Source organism: Pleurodeles waltl, chromosome 6 (genome assembly GCF_031143425.1).
Source record: "Pleurodeles waltl isolate 20211129_DDA chromosome 6, aPleWal1.hap1.20221129, whole genome shotgun sequence".
NCBI classification, from domain to species: Eukaryota; Metazoa; Chordata; class Amphibia; order Caudata; family Salamandridae; genus Pleurodeles; species Pleurodeles waltl.
The window spans coordinates 85,332,694-85,351,734 of NC_090445.1; the positions used below are offsets into that span (position 1 = coordinate 85,332,694).

At 44.4% G+C, this 19,041-nt stretch overlaps 1 protein-coding gene across 5 annotated transcripts in view; it reads left to right on the forward strand.

Annotated features, from left to right (window-relative positions):
- LOC138299254 (butyrophilin subfamily 2 member A2-like) overlaps positions 1 to 6,851 on the forward strand; it is a 150,495-nt gene extending 143,644 nt beyond the window's left edge. For all 5 annotated transcript variants that reach the window (XM_069237392.1, XM_069237391.1, XM_069237394.1 and 2 more), the window contains 2 exons: positions 1,455 to 1,481; positions 5,705 to 6,851. In XM_069237392.1, the coding sequence (XP_069093493.1) occupies positions 1,455 to 1,481; positions 5,705 to 5,940 (263 nt within the window). In that variant the 3' untranslated portion in view covers positions 5,941 to 6,851. The remainder of the gene's footprint in view (positions 1 to 1,454; positions 1,482 to 5,704) is intronic.
- The last annotated feature ends 12,190 nt before the right edge of the window (positions 6,852 to 19,041 follow it).

Consider the following 19,041-nt stretch of genomic DNA (forward strand, 5'->3'; position numbering starts at 1 on the left):
AGCTTGAGTGTGCGCTGGTTCCACCTCTTTAGATACTGCAGCCTGAGTGCACTGATTGCGCCTCATTAGGTACCACAACCTGAGTGTGCACTGGTTCCACTTCTGTAGATATCACCGTGTGCACTAGCTCCACCTTTGTAAATACCACAGTCTGAGTGTGCACTGATTCCACCTCCGTAGATAGCACAGTCTGAGCATGCACTGGTTCCACCTATATAGATACCTCAGCTAGAGTTTGTAATTTCTGCCACCTCCATAGATACTGCATCCAGTCAGGCTGTAAGGGCTGCTATATATATCACGTTTAAAACCTGCTTTATTCTTTGATTTTACTAACGTCACTCTGGTCGTAAGAGAGAGAGACAATAGACCTGAGGTGACCTGTGACTGATGGGCTCACTCCCTACAGGGAGCAGTCCTCAGATGTGAACCAGTGTGCTGAAGGACGGCTCCTTGATCCTACTGGAAGTCTAACACAGGCACATTAAGCAAGTCACTGAATTGGTTAACCAGACTGCCAGAGCCCTGCACATGATAGTGTGCATATAATGCCGGCCTTCCCCCAAATGAATGAATTTATATGTATTTTCTTCACATAGGACAACATTGGAAGGAGCACACTTGATAAAAGAGAAACTTTAGACACTGGGACTAGGACAGCTCTTGTGGGAAGTGCTTGCAGACATCTTGAAACTAAGAACCATGGTGGCAATTTTTGACCAGCTTATTAAATCAGAGTATAGGCTGTTGAATGTCAGGTTTGAAGCCTAGAGGTAGCCCTTGAACAGACATGAAATGTTAGTCTCACATTATTTACAGTTTCAGGGAAGGCCCCCCGTAGATAGAAGACACCGCCACTGGCATCTCCATACACCCCACAAGCAGAAAGAATCACCACATTGATACTAAAGCATGTCACTATGAACACCAGAGACTGTCTCCATCCTAGATATCAAAGGCTTTTAAAGCCCCAGACTCCCTGTCACCATAGATACAAGAGACTGGCATCACTATACCAATGAATAACAGTGATGAAGTCACTCTTATAATCATAGACACCGCAGATGTCCACTTTCACTATCACAGACCCTATAGCCAGAGATTATCATCACCATAAACTGTTGTTGTCACCATTAGGGATTCCAGGCGCTGTCTTTGTCACCACCTTAGACACCATAGCCTTCCACTGACATGAAAATGCCACTGTCCTCCCTATAGCTAAGACTTCCACTGATGTAGACATGACAGCCAGAGAATTTCACCACCGTTGAAACCACAACAAAGAAAATGGCCAGGGTGATCTCAGTTTAGGTGGAACCTGTTCACAATGAAAAGCCTCCTGATGCTAAAACCATCTTCTACCCTCATTTCCCAACTCCTCTCTTTGAGTGTAGTGGTTCAGTAGATTAATGCATCATGAATCCTCTCACTTTGTTTTCCTTTCTTTATTGCAGAGTCACTTACACAGCAGGACGCTCCAGGTACGTTCAGTGGTATGGTTGTATCAAAGTGGGCTTTATGGTCCATGTAAACGAACACGATCTGCAGTCATAGCACGCTGATCTCTGTATACTCCCAAAGGGGCACACCATCTGAGACTTGGTGACACCCTCTGAGACACACCTAGGCAGCTGTGCACATCTCAAGTCATATAAACACACACACACGCAATCTGTAGAGATATATTAACTTTGGATCATGCTCATAACTGGCGAGTGGTGGAAATGATGTTTGACTAGACAGGTGGCCACTTGTCAAAGTCTGTAGAGAAAGCACCACTGTAAGAAATCAGGAGCCCACTAGAGTTCCTGTTCAATCAGTAGCTCCCACTACTGAGCACTTTTGGGATCTCTGATATTTACTTCCTTGTTAAGGGATGTTGGTCATTGTAGTAAGGAGAGATAGAAATCTGTGCTTCTACTGACCGCAGTACCCTATGTGTTGTATAGAGTAGGCTTACAAACAATTCATTTAAATAAGGGTTTAAGCCAGAACAAAGGCGCACCTATTGCAGATAAGGGAATTCATTTCCTTTGCACTTGGGCCATATTACGGGTGCCAAAGTAAAGAGATTATCAGACTCTCGCTGATGTTATGCCATATAAAAGTGGTGCACAGTCAGTGTGCACTCGGATAGCAACTTTTGGAAGGGTGAAGGCGTGCTCCTAAGAAACCTAAAGGCATCCCTCAGTAGGCAGCTACAGTTATTCGTTATCCACCAGCAGAGTTTTCTGCCCCCCTTTTGAATGTCAAGCTGGGTGCCAGGCAGACATTGGCTTTAAACAGCTTCTCAGCCTTCTATTAAAGCTCTATTCCCAGTGCAGGTGAGAGTCGCACCTGGACTGGAACAGCACATTTAGGAGCATATTTAAGAAGCCTGTAGCGCCACCTTGTGCCATATTGTCGTTATTTTTTATGCAAATGTGGCGTTAAAGTGGCATTTCCACCGCGCCATATTTCCACTTTGTAAATGCTTGTGCCACATTATACCTGCGCCAATGTATGCAAGGGGGCATTCCGGCTCTAGGAGGCCCGAAGAAATGGAGTAGTGAAATTTAACAGATTTCACTGTGCCATTTTTTCAGTCATTTTTAAAGCCTGCATTTTTAAAATGACGCACCCATTAACATCAATAGGCCTCCTTGCACTTTGCTACCTTAGCGTCAACATTTTTGACACTAATGTAGCAAAACGCCACAATTGCGTCAAAGCTTTTGATGCTATTGTTATAACAACCGCCAGGGTGTGCACTGTATTTTAAATATGTCCAAACCATGGTGTCGTTAGGTGCTGATGGGGGGGCACAGGAATAGTGGCATATCAGAGCTGATGAGCCAGCCACTTTTTCTTAAATATGGGCCTAAGTGTGATATAGCACACCATGCCACGGTGCCGCCTTATACACATTTAAGCGTGCCCTGCAGCGCAGAGTGCCACAATGTACTGTATCCATAATGGAGCCCTAGGTCTCAAATTAATGTGGCACTATATATTAGCCAATTAAAACTGCTCATTACATATATTGGAAAAGATTGTAATGATCAATTACAACGTGTTTCACTCTATGGACTTTATCAAGGCATACAGTCCTAAGTGGGTTCCCATTCTGAACATTGTGCCCTGTGGAGCTTGCCCTTCCAGTTTCGGAGATTTATTTGCTTTTTATGAATGAATTAATGATCAGATTTGTAGAGAGCAACGCCTGCTCAAAAGGGCATCCAGGCGAAAAGGGCAACTTGGGAGAGGCAATATCTCCAGGTTTTAGCTGATGAACAAATAAGAGAGGGGGCTTCCTTTAGCTGGCCTGAACCAGGGAGTTTGAAGCAGGCAGGGGTCAGACAATCTTAGGGTTCTAGGCAGGCAGTGGGGGGTCAACCTGCCCCTAAGGATATTATGGCCGTGTTCTGTCGAAAACTCTTTGGGCCTTCACCATTGATTTGGAAAAAAAAATATATTTTCTGAACTGACAGCCACCGTAATTGTATAAGATATTTAGACTTTGACTGGTGCCAGGGTATCTTGAGAATAAGTCTGGCTGCTGCGTTCTGCACAATCTAAAGGCGATCAATTAAGTGTATTCACATAGTCACACTTAGCTTTATGAAGGGGCGAACTATACTTTTGTGTGCCTGTGCCTGAATCGTTAAAAATCCAGTATCGCTTTCAAATGTCATAAAAGAGAAAAACATGTTCTAGTCACAAACAGAATTGGGAGGAGAGAAAGATAAATCCGTTTCAACCTTGAGTCTCATATTTCTGGCTACAGCAGTTGGCTGAAAGGAAGTCCTAATGCAGAAGCCACCATTTGGTAGACCACACCTTCTGTGCATTTCTGAAGGGCAATATTTCAGTTTTATCTGAGTTGCATTTCAGATGGCTCTGTTTCATCCAGTCCACCAATTTAATTGGGCATTCACTATACCTTCTTGTGTAGAGCTAGGATTCCCCCTGATGGGGAAGAGCTGCATATTGTTCCCATAAGAGGCATCAGTCAATGATAATTCACTGTAAAGGTATGTCCAGTCGCAGAAGCTAGTAAACTGCGTTTGAGTCACATTGCTAGTTTTATTAGGTGACCAACTCCCTAAAGTTTCCAGTTCTGGACTTTCATGCAATTATATACTGCATTCTGGGTTGGTTAGCACTGCTTCCTTTGAAAAAAATAGATTATCACTCCTGAAAACATTGATTATTGAGCAAACAGTTCAGCATTAGAGATAGAGTTCGTAGTGATCTGGTGCTTATTATTGAGAGTGCCCGGAGTCACAAGGTGTGTGCCACTTTCTGCACATGCTTTCACAGCCCCTTTTTCAATAAGAGATCACACTGGCGCCGTGTGAGATCTCAAGGGGGCATTCTCTCATTTGCATGGGGGTGTTGCGATATGCAAATGAGGAAACACTTTACCTCTGCACTGATGCACATTGTATTACAGGTGCATGCACAGAGATGAAACAGATGCTGATAGGCACACTGACTATGAGCCACAAAGAGTAGGCACACAGTCAGTGCTCCTCCCAAGGGTAACCCTTATAATGGGATAAAGACAAGCCCCCCAGACATCTCCCAGCACCCTCCTGCAGCGGGATATCTGCCCCTCTTTCGTAACGTAGGTCGGGTTGCCGCCTGAAAAGTGAAAGGCAAAGAGGCTGCTTAAAAAAGTAGGTCCACCAGTGGTGACTGCCACTGAACAGGGGTGGCGTGGCAGGATGGGGTAAGACAGGAGGGGGGGTTAAAAAAAAAATAACAATGAAAAATAAAAAACCTACTTACCTTCTTAGAGAGGCGTTCGTTTCTCCTCCGCCCTTGTCCTCTTGCTGGCAGCAGACAGGCTTCCAGCCAATCACAACTCTGCTGTCACCAGCATAACAGCGTGTCGTGATTGGTCTGAGCGGCCGGCTTCGCCGCTCAGACTGGGAGTGGGAGCCTGTGCGTGCGTGTTCTCCACTCAGATGTGCAATACAGCTGGGTAGCGAACATGCAAAGTGCGCATGTCTGTTTGGCCGCCCCAACATAGCCGACCAAACAGACATGCGCACTTTATAGTGCACATACCCCTCCTCCAGGCCTACCCAGGCCCCTCCAGCCCAGCCATGATCCTGTCCCCTTACTCCCAGGAAAGAAAATCCAACGGGGTGACACTCCTCGGCCTTTGCGGAGGAGCTGCCCCTGCGGTCCACATTTTATTAGTGCACTGCCACCAGGCTGGGTGCGAGTTTACTACCCCGGGGATAGTGCATTAGCTGAATAGAGCACATTGGCCACATCTTCAAAGGAAATGCACCCAGATTTATGTTGGCACAGGTTATATGGCGATGCCTGCACATTTTCACGCATATAAAATATTGCATACTCCTAAAGCACACACCCAATTAGAACGATTCACGTACACAAAGGTGCAGGGACGCATGAAACACATTCACTGTTAGATACATGGTGAGGACTGCACAAGGGAACATGTCTGCACTGAAACCAAACAGAGGACAAGTCCATGAATAGACATTCACAACACAGAATGGTACCTGAGCTTAGACACAGACCCACACTAAAGGATTATGTTCTGACATTTACATATATATGGTGGCACACAAACACGACCGCAGACAACCGGCCACACCACTCAGGGGCACCCACATGGCACTGGCAGACATGTCCCTTCTGCTCTGCCCTAGCTGGCATTGATCACCTGTCTCTCTTGTTTCAGGTCCTTTTACTGAGGTTCCTTTTATACTGGACAAGGACTCCGCTAGCAACAATGTTGACATCAGCAGCGATCAGAAGAGGGTAAAATTTAAAGGCAAACCAATGCTCAAGACCACTGACACTGGGAAGCTGCCGGTCGCATTTGGGAAAGATTGGTTTACCAAGGGAAAGTACTATTGGGGGATGCATGTAGGCAAAGCCAAGTTGAGGACTCCGAGTATTCCGGAGGATCTGTGAACATGACCATGAACAGTACCTTGTTCGAGTAGGAGGGAGTATGGGCAGTGGGCCTGGCTGCTGAGGGTCATTTTCTTGCCAATTGGAATTGATTCCATTTCTCCATGGACACTGTATATTTCATGACGGTGCTGAGCAATTGTTTTAATATTTATTGTATGCTACGCTTGAGGTAGGACACATGCAGTATGCCATCCGAGGACACCCCTTTTTCTCGCGCCATATTTAAAAAGTGGTGCAATGTATTTCCCACACTAGCAAACATCCTGTAAGTCCATTGATATTTGAATTATTCAAAATGTATGTCTGCATAAATTATGTTTTTTTTCTGCAAGGGAGTGAGGTTCTGGCTCCAAGAAAAACGTATCTGAACTGGGCTGCTAATGATTATGTTGAGTATACTTTACAATATGAATGTTTATAGTTATTTTGCAAAGACCGTTTACAATATTCTATTTTGAGCCAATGTAAAATATATATTTAAAAAAAACATGGTTTACATCTTTCATGACCGTTTCACAAAGTAAATGAAGGATTTCATTTTGTTATGATGACATATTATCTGTCAGTCCAGTAGTAGGAATTTAGATAGGAAGTGTATGCATTTTTACAATGACGCACAACTATGTCAAGTATTTATCTGTACGTATTTATGGGATGTTGAAGTTGTGCCAAAACTTTATTTTATTATGAATATTTTATTCTGAATACATTTGGAAGTAAAATAAAGAGGAGATTCCTTCCTCCATTCAGAATGTTGTCTTATTTCAAGAAACGTGTTTGCAGTATCTATATTCTGTCCTTTCCTAACATGCTTGTGTAAACTTTGTTTGCAAAACTTAAGAGTAATGTAGATTTTCCTAGTAGATTATGACGGAAAGTCTTAATTTTATTAAAGTCACAGAGGTGAATATTATGCCTAGTCTTTTCTTTATTTCAAACAGCAGCTGCAGTCAAGAATAAAACTACCAATCCCATAAGGCGAACAAAAGTGCCCAATGGGAAACAGAAGGTAGTTCAATGTAATGCACCGATCACTGACAAGCAGTCCTAATGATACCTATCTTGACTGAGAACAGCCCTCTTTTCTTGTGCGAGATTAATAAGTAACAAATAACGGAATAATGGAACAACAAATACAAATTGACATGTGTTGGAAAATGGGTTATTGGTAAAGGCAGGTAAGTACCTACACTTAGCAATAGGCCACTAACCTCCACTTAGGTCCAGTTAGGTCTCAGTAAATTAAACCCAGCTCAACCCTTGGTAGCTTGGCAACAAGCGTCAAGGCTTAACTTAGGAGACAGAGCATGACGCATTCAACTATCACAAAACAGTAATGAAATAAAACACAGGAAACAGTTTAAAAAACCCAAACCAATTCATTAACATAGATTATATTTTTATCTTTAAAATTACACAAAAACGAATAAAATCGGATAAGGGGAACCGGAGATATGAATTTTTAAACATTTATTGTTTTCTAGCGCCTAGAAACACAAAGCGCCAATCTGGTCGCACCTCGACTGGGGCAAAGTCAAAGTTTAAGGCCGACCGCGATGGAGCCCGGCTCGGCTACAGCCCTTGAGAGGCCTCGGTCAAAAGTTTACCTTTGCACTTAGTCGTTTTTCCGAAAATTTTCTTCAACGGGACGAACCTGCCAGTCCAATCCGTCCTCCTGGCACTCTTCTCCGGATACGCGTCGCAGAAGCCCTCGGTGGAGATTTTTACCTTCGGACTTAGTCATTTTTTCAAGGTGAAAATCCTTTGACCGGGGTAAACCTGGATCTTGATCCGACGTCCTTGGAGCCCTCCTCGGATACGCTGGCTATGTTCAACTTTCTACGTTCGGACTTAGTCTCTTTTTTTGGAGATTTTCTTCACCGGGACGAACCTGCAAATCAGGCCAGGTCGCTGTTGAAGCAAGCCGGCTAGAGTTGCCGCAGCGGGTCGGTCCCTCTATGGAGCTTTTTTTTTTCAAAAGTTCTCCAAACTCCTTCAAACTTCTGGATCTTCTCCCAGATGTTCCTTTAATGTTCTTTTGGGGTCCACAGCTCACCCCAAGGTTCCAGAAGCTCTGAGATGATCCTTGGGGGTGTGGCCTACAACTCCCAGAATGCACCTGGCGCAAACTCCTTTTTGGACAGTGGTCAGCTGGTTGATTTCTTCAGGAGTTGGTGCAGGGCACTCTGGTTAGCAGTTTTTCACCTGTAGCAAACAGGGAGTCCCTCCTTGAACCAGTTGAAGCCAGGCAAAGTCCTTCTTGTGGTGAAGCCCAAGTGTGCAGCTGGTGCAGTCCTTCAGAGTGCAGGGTCCAGGTGCAGGCCAGGGGTTCAGCAGGGCAGTCCTTTTTCTCCTTTGGTTCTTCCTTGTTGGAATCTGATCGGGATCTGAGGTGTGGGTTCAGGTCTGCCAGTTTTATCCTTGCTCCTGGGTGCAAAACAGTGGGGTTCTGGTTCTCCAATCAGGTGCAGGGTCCTTCCCCCTGTGATGACCACTTCCTGGGAAGTGTGGCAAAAATCAATCCCAGGAGGCAACATTCCTCAAAAATCCATCATGGCTGAAAGTGATCTTTGGAGGTTACATCTGGCTGAGCCCTCCCACTGGTGTGGCTAAAAATCCTAAACACACCCTTCTCCTGCCCTCTCCTAATCCAATCAAGGGGGCACCTAGTTGTCTGGGGTTGCAGGATGTGGGGGTGTTGCTGAGTTGCTCCAAATGTCCTTCTCTGCCTTTAAAGACCAGTTTGGCAGCCCTCCCCCTTCCTGCCTCACCATCTGCTGAGGGGAGATCTCCTGCCACAGGCACATCTATTTTTGGGAAGCCAGACCACTTCACACCTCATCAAGGCAGCCTGGCCAGGCTGCCAGAGGCTGGCCAATCAGAGCACAGCAGCAAAAACAATGCAGGGCTGAAGTTGGCAACTTTTCAGGTAAAGTTTAAAACTCTTTACCTGAACAAGTCATATTAAATCCCACAACTGGAAGTTGTGGGATTTATTATAACAATGTGATACCAAACTCTTTGTATCTGTCACTTAAGGAGACTTTTAAAATTAAAATAAAGTCTCCCCATTCTAGCCTATGAAGGCCATTCACTACAATGAGGGAAAAACGAATTTGGCTGTTTTTACCTCACCAGGGCTTCTAAAACTATTTTTATAAGGTCCCTGCTTATAGTTACATGGCACCCAGCCCTAGGGGCACATAGGGCACACCTTAGGGGTGACGTTTATGTAAAAATAAGGTAGTTTAAGACTTTGGAACTACTTTTAATTCCAAAGTCTAATTTGCATATAACTTTAATTTAAAAGCAGCCAGCAAGGCAGGCCTGCGTTTAAAGGACACTGGGCACCTCAGCAGTGCACCTATGGGTACACTACCTATGCTGTGGTCCATAAACCTACATGGCCTACCATATACTAGGGACTTATAGGTAGGTTGACTTAGCCTAATTTGCATATCCACTTTACACAGAGCATTGGCCCTGGGACTGGTAACCAGGGCACAGCCAAGAGTCAGTAACCACCAGTACCTGTCCAAAAAGTGTTGGGGTGACCGGGGCAAAAAGGAGGACTTTCCTACAACATGCAAATCGATAAAATTAGAAGAATGAACAAACGTCCGGAAACAAAGTCCAGCAGTCTCTGTGGATCTGAAAGCTGAGTGTTTCCGAGAGCAGGTGAGGTTGGTATCCTTGTAGGTGGCGGATTGAAGAAAGGATCTCTAAGAAGAGGTCTGTTGAGTCGAAGATGCTGGAAGGGAGGGAAATAAAACAAGAGCATCAGCATTTGTAGAGGTGGGATAATACTCGCCTCCGTGTCTTTAATAAAATTAAGACTTTCCTTCATAATCTAGACGGAAAATCTGCATTTTATGGCAAGACCGGAGGCTCCTATTATGCTATTTTAAAGCGCATCAATAACATTTAATGAGGCATGTTGTATTGGTTTACAGTAAAAAAAAAAAAACTCTAAAAACATTATCATTAGACCAGTCAGCCAATCTGAGAATATCGTCAAGGCGAGAACCAGCTCAGAAAGCTTTGGATGCCATGGCTCCTCTAGCTGAATGGGCACCGAAGGCGGAGGTATCTATTCCAGCAAGGGACATAATCCAACGGACCCAATGAGCCAAGGTGGGAGAGGACACGGGATTTCAAGGTTTTCTGAAGGAAATGAGGAGTTGGGATGCAGAGGAGTTTCTCAAACCGACTGTCTGTTGTTCGTAGACTTTCAAACATTGGCCTACACATAACTTAAGGGTGATCAGGAAAAAAGGGATAAAAAACTGATGAAAGCTTAGTCTTAGTACGTCTATACACATTAAAAAGAACACCTGAAGGTGTAATTTGACAGGCTGTGATATCTAAAGCTCTAACATCAGCTAAGCGTTTGAAAGAAACAAGGCATAAAAGCATGGTGAGTTTAGCAGATAGCTGTTTTAAAGATAATATTGAATTGTCCGGCCAGGAAACAAAAAGGTTCAATACAGCATTTACATCACACAATGAACTGTATTTAGGTTTTGGAGGATTGGAAAATGTTACTCCCTTTAAAAGACGGCAAACCAACGGATGCTCTCCAACCGGTTCTCCCTGGATGTAAGAGTGGGAGGATAAGATTGTGGATCTGTACAGGTTGATAGTACGAAAGGACTTACCTTTACTGGCCTCTGCGGCCATGAAATTGACAATCAGAGTTACATCAGTTGTAAAGGGATCAACGTGTTTTCCCAGACACCAGCTATGCCAGAGAGACCAAGCTGATCTGTATGCTTTCTTTGTTCCTGGAGCTCGTGCCAGGTTGGTGAAGTTTGAAGCTTCTGCCGAAATAGGTAGGAAAGATTGGGATTCCCCGATATTTTCCAAGCCGAAAGGGAAAGGACATTCTGAAGTATCGGACTGTGACGGAGGCCGAGGGGGTTGGTCAAGAGATCTGGAAACGAGGGAATTAAGAACAGAGAGTCGATTGACAGTTCCAGTAGAGTGGGGAACCACACTTGGGAATGCCAGAAAGGAGTTATGAGAAATAAAGTGGCTGTTGACGTCTGACCTGTGCTAGTACTCTGGAAATCATGATGAAAGGAGGGAAGGCGTAATTGAGGGAGGATGAGTATTGAGACGGGGCGCAAAAAGATCTATTGTGGAGTATGGCCTTGAACACCTGTGCATCGAGCTTCCAATCGCTGGAGTCCCGGAAGTGGTGAGATTGCCCAGCAAATACTCTGCTTGACTGAGGTTCTGTTTTGAAGACAAAACTCCCAAAACCCTTTTGCTAATTCCGCGAAAGGCTTGGATTTTGTGCCTTCCAGATGGTTGATGTAATGAACCGCCGAAAAGTTGTCCATTCTGAGGAGTACCGAACAACAAACTCTGTCTCTGGCCAGGTTCTTGATTGCAAAGGAGCCGGCAGCATCTCTAAACAGTTGATGTGCAACTTTGACTCCACTAGAGACCATGTGCCTCCAGTCGAGATTGGACCACAACGGGCTCCCTAACCCAGCAGGCTTGCATCTGAATCTAATACAAGATCTGGGGCTGATGCGAATATAGTCCTGCCGTTCCAGCCATCTAAATGGTCTATCCACCATTGAAGCTCCGAACGAGAATCTTGGTCTAGTACGATGGTATCTGAATAAGCGAGACCTCTTTGGAGATGACAAATATTTAGTCTCTGCAGTGCCCGATAATGTAACGGACCTTGAAAAATGACCTGAATTGAAGAAGAGAGGACGCCTACAATTCTTGCCAGGGATCTGAGGGATAGACGAGAACTGCATAAGATCAGAAGGATTTCTGATTTGATGGTTTTTGTCTTTAATGACGTAAGGAGAAGAGTGTCCGAAACGGAATCCACTAGAAAACCTAGAAACTCGATCCTTTGAGCCGGAACTATGAAAGATTTTTCATAATTGACAATAAAAACAAGGTCTGAGAGAAGAGTGCAAGTAAGATGAACGTGGGACAGAAGGGATCTACGATTCTGATTCATGATTAGGATGTTGTCCAAGTAAATGATCAATCGGATCCCTTGAGCCCTGAGAAAGGCCACTACCGGTTTCATTAGTTTTGTGAAGCACCATGGTGTGGACGACAGGCCAAAAGGTAGAAAAGTGAAATGGAAAGTCTAATTGGACCATTGAAATTGGAGACATTTCTGTGAATCTGAGTGCATGGGAACTGTGAGGTACGCATCCTGTAGGTCGACCCGCACCACCCAGTCTCCTTGGAGCAGTGAATCCCTGAGATGTAGAATAGTTTCCATCTTGAAGTGGCGATATACTACAAATTGATTGAATTGTTTTAGATTAATAACCGGACGCATCTTTTTGTTCTTTTTCTGAACTAGGAAGACTGAGCTGACAAAACCTAAAGGGTCTAGCGAGCAAGGGGCAATTGCCTTTTTCTGTAGAAGAGATTGAATTTCTAAAGAGACTAATTTTGTCATTTGGACAGAAAACTGAGGAGGATGAGGGAAACTTGACTGAAAAGGCTCTGAGAAGAGCTCGATAGCATAACCCTGAACTGTATTTAAAACCTAGGGATCTGCTGTGAGATCTCGACATTTTGGAAGGCACTGAGAAATACGACCCCCCACAACAGAAAGATAAGAAGGTTGACTTACCGGGTTGTGCAGAGAATCTGGAATTGCGATTTGTTTTGCTTCTGAAGCCCCTGTTCCTTTAGAGATAGAATTGCGGTCTGAACTCCTGGTAAGAATTACTGCTGTAGAAACCGCAGGAATCTTGGTTGGGATAAGTACGGCCGGCAAAATGGTTCCTGCCTCTGCCAGCCCTGGTGAAAACCTGTGCTGAAAACATATTTTTCAGAGACTTTTGTGCCTTGTCGAGGGAGGCAAACGTTGCGACGTATTTACTCAGCTCTTTAATGAAAGAGTCTCCAAAAAGTAAGCCTTCAGCCTTAACACCAGGGTCTGAGCCAGCTAGGTTAACCAGTTTGGGGTCAAGTTTAAGCAGGAGTCCCTTCCTGCGTTCATGGGTAATGGACGAGTTTGCATTCCCAAGTACACATAAGGCACGCTGAGCCCACAAAGATAGCTCCATAGGATCAACTGTAGAATGTTCCAGCCGGGCTCATTCGGCCATGTCGAAAATACAGGTTAAAGGCCCCACAATGTCTAAAAGTTTGTCTTGGCAAGTAGACCAAGCTTTGTCAACTCCTTTGCGAGGGTCTTTGCCAAATTTGGTAAAGAAAGTAATTAGGGACGAGTCAATGATAGGTGTTGTAGTGATCTTTGAAGGTAGGGTTGGACGGGGACATTCAGACTTAAGTTCCGCCCGTACCTGTTTGTCCAAAGGAGTACGTAACCTGGACGTTACATAATCCGCCACTATTTAGCGGGAAGTCACTCGGTGTAGTGCGGATGTTGGATGTCGTTCAGATCAAACATTGGAACCCCTTGTGCATCCATTATTTTGCATGACCCTGAAAGTTCTTGATTTCCGGATTTGGCTTTTTTGTGAGAAGGATGTTTTCCCCTCAGCAACCGGTAAAAATATGGCGACCGCGCTGAGGGGAGAAATGGTCAGTTAAATATGAAGTGCGCGACACAAGGTGTGAGTATAGAATGTGGCTACAAGCTGACTGAAACAAGCGAGAACACTAAAAAAGCAAGTATGAACACGGGAAGTGCAGCAGCGAGAGAAACATGTTCTAAACCACATTAACAATATGAGATAATAAATGCAGAAAAAATAATACTTATCTTGACTGCAAGTAGCAAGAAAAGAGGGCTGTTCTCAGTCAAGATAGGTATTATTAGGACTGCTTGTCAGTGATTGGTGCGCTACATTGAACTACTTTCTGTTTCCCATTGGCTACTTTTGTTCGCCTTATGGGATCGGTAGTTTTATTCTTGACTGCAGCTGCTGTTTGAAATAAAGAAAAGACTAAGTATAATAGGAGCCTCCGGTCTTGCCATAAAATTGTAGAAATTAAAAACATATATTTTTGCAGGCAAAAAGTGCACACCAAACGTTCAAAGTTTTTTGTACCCATAGTTTACCATTTTCTTGAAAGGTTCCAGAACACATTACAAACTCAGGGGGCAACAGGATTACCATATTACAGCAAAACGACTAAATAAAATGAGTGTGTGTCATCTACATATAAGTGACTGAAATGTACAGTTTTAAAGCAAATGTGAAAAAAAGCTTGTCTCTAGGAATCAAGAACTTATTTTCAGTCGCACAACTGCCAAAGTTCGCAAATGTTTTAGAGGAAAAATGTACCTATTAGGGGGCAGATTTATGAAAAGTGGAACTGCGCATAGTGCATCTCCACTTTTCTTGCGCCCCTTAGTGCCCCCTAACACCACCATGGTAGTGCCGTATTTAAAATTTAGTGCACTGTGGCGGTAGTTAGGGTGATTAGTGCCATAATTTTTTACGTTAGTCCGGCGCTTTGCAGGATTAGCGTACAAAATGATTAAGCCAATCCTGCAAAGCACCCAGAGGCCCACCGTATTCAATGGGAGCCTCTGTTTAGCGCCTGGACTTTGCACTATTTTTATCGGCATTTTTCAACGCCTGCTAAGGAATCTCATAGATTTTTACGGCCCCCCCTAGTGCCGGAACGCCTCCCTTGCAAACATTATGCCTGGTGCAGGCATAATGTGATGCAAGGCGTTACAAAGTGGTGCAATGCATGCATTGTACCACTTTGTAAATATGCATATGTATAACAGTGAGTACAAAAATGATCCGCTAAAGTCACTGCAATTGTCCTTTGAAAGAAAGCAACATACTATGTATCTTAGGATGGTGTGAAATACAAACAAAAAATTGAAGAGGCGGAGCAGTCTCCAATGTGATTCTGAAAATCTTGAAATGTAATATCAATGTCTAAATTCAATCTAGTCAGTTATTCAGTAATATTGCCATGAGTCATAATCTTGGTTTCTCTTTGTTCCAATCAGACCCCACAGCCAACACGTGTTTCGTCCAGGGGATACCCCATCGACTTCATCAGGGCTGAAATTTTACCAAACATACACCACATAAACAAATTTGGACAATCATCAAGTACCGACAAGAATTTTTTCTTCTTTCTGTAGACCCTTCACCATACCAAAACGTGGGATGGATAGATGTGTACTTATGGTGAAACAAGTACTAAAAAGTAAGAAGCACAATATAGTGTCCATGCCCGTGACGATATCCCTAAATTGTGAACATGAGTTTAGAAGTTCCCAAAAAAACTTATTAGCATAAATCCAAACGTGTCTCAAATAGTTATAGTGTAACAAAATATATATATAAGCAGAAGGAAACACTAAAAAGTAACACTTAACCTCAAATAACTAAAGTCCCTTGTATCAGATAAGCATTGAGGAGTAGATATATACAATAGCCTGCCAGTGTTCATGCATAGAAACAATATTGTGAAGTCAGGGATAGCCAATAAAGGGGTTACCTGTAAGGCAAATCCGCCGTAAGTCACAAATCCTGAGATAGTATAGTTATAGGTCACCTATTTGTAAGCAATTCTAATGCTTCTCCGAACATCGTCTCCGTTATGTGACTTTTCAAATCTGCTAAGCGATAAGTATAATTCAAACTCAGAACTACTTCCAATAATATAACACGTTAAGTTATTAACATAAATGTTACTGCACTACGACCAAAAACATAGTGCAATTATCAAAATAGCCATTAGCATGGAAACTCAGAACAACCCACCTAAAGAAAGAATTCAGTATATGCTGCCGACGTACCGGCCCGGGGTTCCAACACTCTGTTGCTTTCGCGAGTACCCATCGGTCTCGTGTCCGGAAATTCCTTATTACATCGGCTTATGAAAATAGACACAGGACTAAAAAATACTCCTCTATTTCAACCGCTATGCCTGTGTATGGCATTACACGGAAGAAAGCGAAATAGAAAGGGGACTTCTGTTAAGAGTCCGCGGCCATTTTGTAAAAGCGTATCCAGGAAATTCCTTTTCACATCGGCTCATGAAAATAGACAGAGGCCTGAAAAAAATCCTCTATTTCAACCGCTATGCCTGTGTATGGCATTACACGGAAGAAAGCGAAATAGAAGATGGACTTCTGTTAAGAGCCCGCAGCCATTTTGTATAAGCCTATCGATATCCACTCCCCAATGACTTACTAACTAAAAGAAAAGACTGTGTAGCTCCAGTTCAACACAGAGAAGAGGGGATCCTAATAGATATTTATGGATTTCCAAATATTACAAGTACATAACAACCACCAAACATGCTGGCCAAATTTAGACAAAGGATAGATAGGTGCCTACCATTTAAATAAGTGATGAATAATAGTGTTAACAACAAATGTTAGAGGGGCAGTCCCTCTTCTGTATATCCATAGGATTCAGTATGAGTTACAGCGCCCCTGGCATCAGTGTGGATTTATTGTGCTAAGAAGTTTGATACCAAACTTTCCAGTATTCAGTGTAGCCATTATGGGACTGTGGAGTTTGTGTTTGACAAACTCCCAGACAAAATACTCTTTATGGCTACCCTGCACTTACAATGTTTAAGAATTGGCTTAGACACTGTAGGGGCATAGTGCTCATGCAGCTATGCTCTCACCTGTGGTATAGTGCACCTGCCGTAGGGCTGTAAGTCCTGCTAGAGTGGTGACTTACCTATGCAACAGGCAGTGGGTTGAAGGCATGGCACCCTGAGGGGAGTGCCATGTTGACTTAGTAATTTTCTTCCCACCAGCACACACAAGCTGTGAGGCAGTGCACATATGTTGAGTAAGGGGTCCCCAGGGTGGCATAATTCATGCTGCAGCCCTAAGAGACCTTCCCTGGCCACAGGGCACTTGGTATCAGGGGTACCATTTACAAGGGACTTATCTGTGTGCCAGGGCTGTGCCAATTGTGGAGACAAAGGTACAGTTTCAGGGAAAGAAAACTGGTGCTGGGGCCTAGTTAGCAGGATCCCAGCACCGTTCAATCATAACTAGCATGAACAAAAGGCAAAAAGCTAGGGGGTAACCATGCCAACTGTGGTATTTTCCTACAAGCAGCCTATATAATTAAGAGTGTGACTTAAAACACATAAAAATAAATCTGGTGTGTCCCATAGCATATCGCCCAACTAGTATATTTGGGCCTCTTTGTGAGCTTTGTTATTGCATCCAAACATATCACACAGAAAGAGAAATTCACCTAAAACAAGCCCAAACTATTGCCTTTGCCAGTGCTTGTTAGTAGTCAACAGAAAAATGAATAACATTAATGATTTTGTTGTGAATAATTACCATTAAAAGGGTTTCAATTCTGGAAACATGAGACTGTTAGACATTATGAGCTCAGTGGAATGTGTAGCAGTCGTGGGGGTGCTCACACATACCAATTCTTCACTTCACCCCACTTTCCTCTGCAGTCTCTCTGTTAGACATTGTAGGAAAGTACCATCTTGCCTGGCATGTTACCCCCATATTTCACTGTATATATGTTGTTTTAGTCTATATGTCACTGGGACCCTGCCAGGCAGGGCCCCAGTGCTCATAAGTATGTGCCCTGTATGTGTTCCCTGTGTGATGCCTAACTGTCTCACTGAGGCTCTGCTAACCAGAACCTCAGTGGTTATGCTCTCTCTTCTTTCCAAATTTGTCACTAACAGGCTAGTGACTAAATTTACCAATTCACATTGGTAATACTGGTACACCCATATAATTCCCTAGTATATGGTACTGAGGTACCCAGGGTATTGGGGTTCCAGGAGATCCCTATGGGCTGCAGCATTTCTTTTGCCACCCATAGGGAGCTCTGACAATTCTTACACAGGCCTGCCAGTGCAGCCTGCGTGAAATAATGTCCACTTTATTTCACAGCCATTTACCACTGCACTTAAGTAACTTATAAGTCACCTATATGTCTAACCTTCACCTGGTGCAAAGTTAATTAGTGTGTGGGCACCCTGGCACTAGCCAAGGTGCCCCCACATCGTTCAGGGCAAATTCCCTGGATTTTGTGAGTGCGGGGACACCATTACACGCGTGCACTATACATAGGTCACTACCTATGTATAGCGTCACAATGGTAACTCTGAACATGGCCATGTAACATGTCTAAGTTCATGGAATTCTCATCTCAATACCCATTCTGGTATTGGGGTGACAATTCCATGCTCCCCCCGGGTCTCTAGCACATAACCCGGGTACTGCCAAACTGCCTTTCCGGGGTCTCCACTGCAGCTGCTGCCAACCCCTCAGACAGGTTTCTGCCCTCCTGGGGTCCAGGCAGCCCTGGCCCAGGAAGGCAGAACAAAAGACTTCCTCTGAGAGAGGGTGTAACACCCTCTCCCTTTGGAAATAGGTGTGAGGGCTGGGGAGGAGTAGCCTCCCCCAGCCTCTGGAAATGCTTTGATGGGCACAGATGGTGCCCATCTCTGCATAAGCCAGTCTACACCGGTTCAGGGATCCCCCAGCCCTGCTCTGGCGCGAAACTGGACAAAGGAAAGGGGAGTGACCACTCCCCTGACCTGCACCTCCCAGGGGAGGTGCCCAGAGCTCCTCCAGTGTGTCCCAGATCTCTGCCATCTTGGAAACAGAGGTGTTGGGGGCACACTAGACTGCTCTGAGTGGCCAGTGCCAGCAGGTGACGTCAGAGGCTCCTTCTGATAGGCTCTCACCTGTCTTGGTAGCCAATCCTCCTTCCTAGGTAGCCAAACCTCCTTTTCTGGCTATTTAGAGTCTCTGCTTTGGGGAATTCACCAGATAACGAATGCAAGAGCTCATCAGAGTTCCTCTTCACCTTCTACCAAAGGATCGACCTCTGACCGCTCAGGACGCCTGCAAAACCGCAACAAAGTAGCAAGACGACTACTAGCAACCTTGTATCGCCTCATCCTGACGGCTTTCTCAACTGTTTCCAGGAGGTGCATGCTCTGGGGGTAGCCTGCCTCCTCCCTGCACCAGGAGCTCTGAAGAAATCTCCCGTGGGTCGACAGAATCTTCCCCCTGGTAAAGCAGGCACCAAAAGACTGCATCACTGGTCCTCTGGGTCCCCTCTCATCCTGATGAGCGTGGTCCCTGGAACTCAGCAACTCTGTCCAAGTGACTCCCATGGTCCAGTGACTCTTCAGTCCAAGTTTATTGGA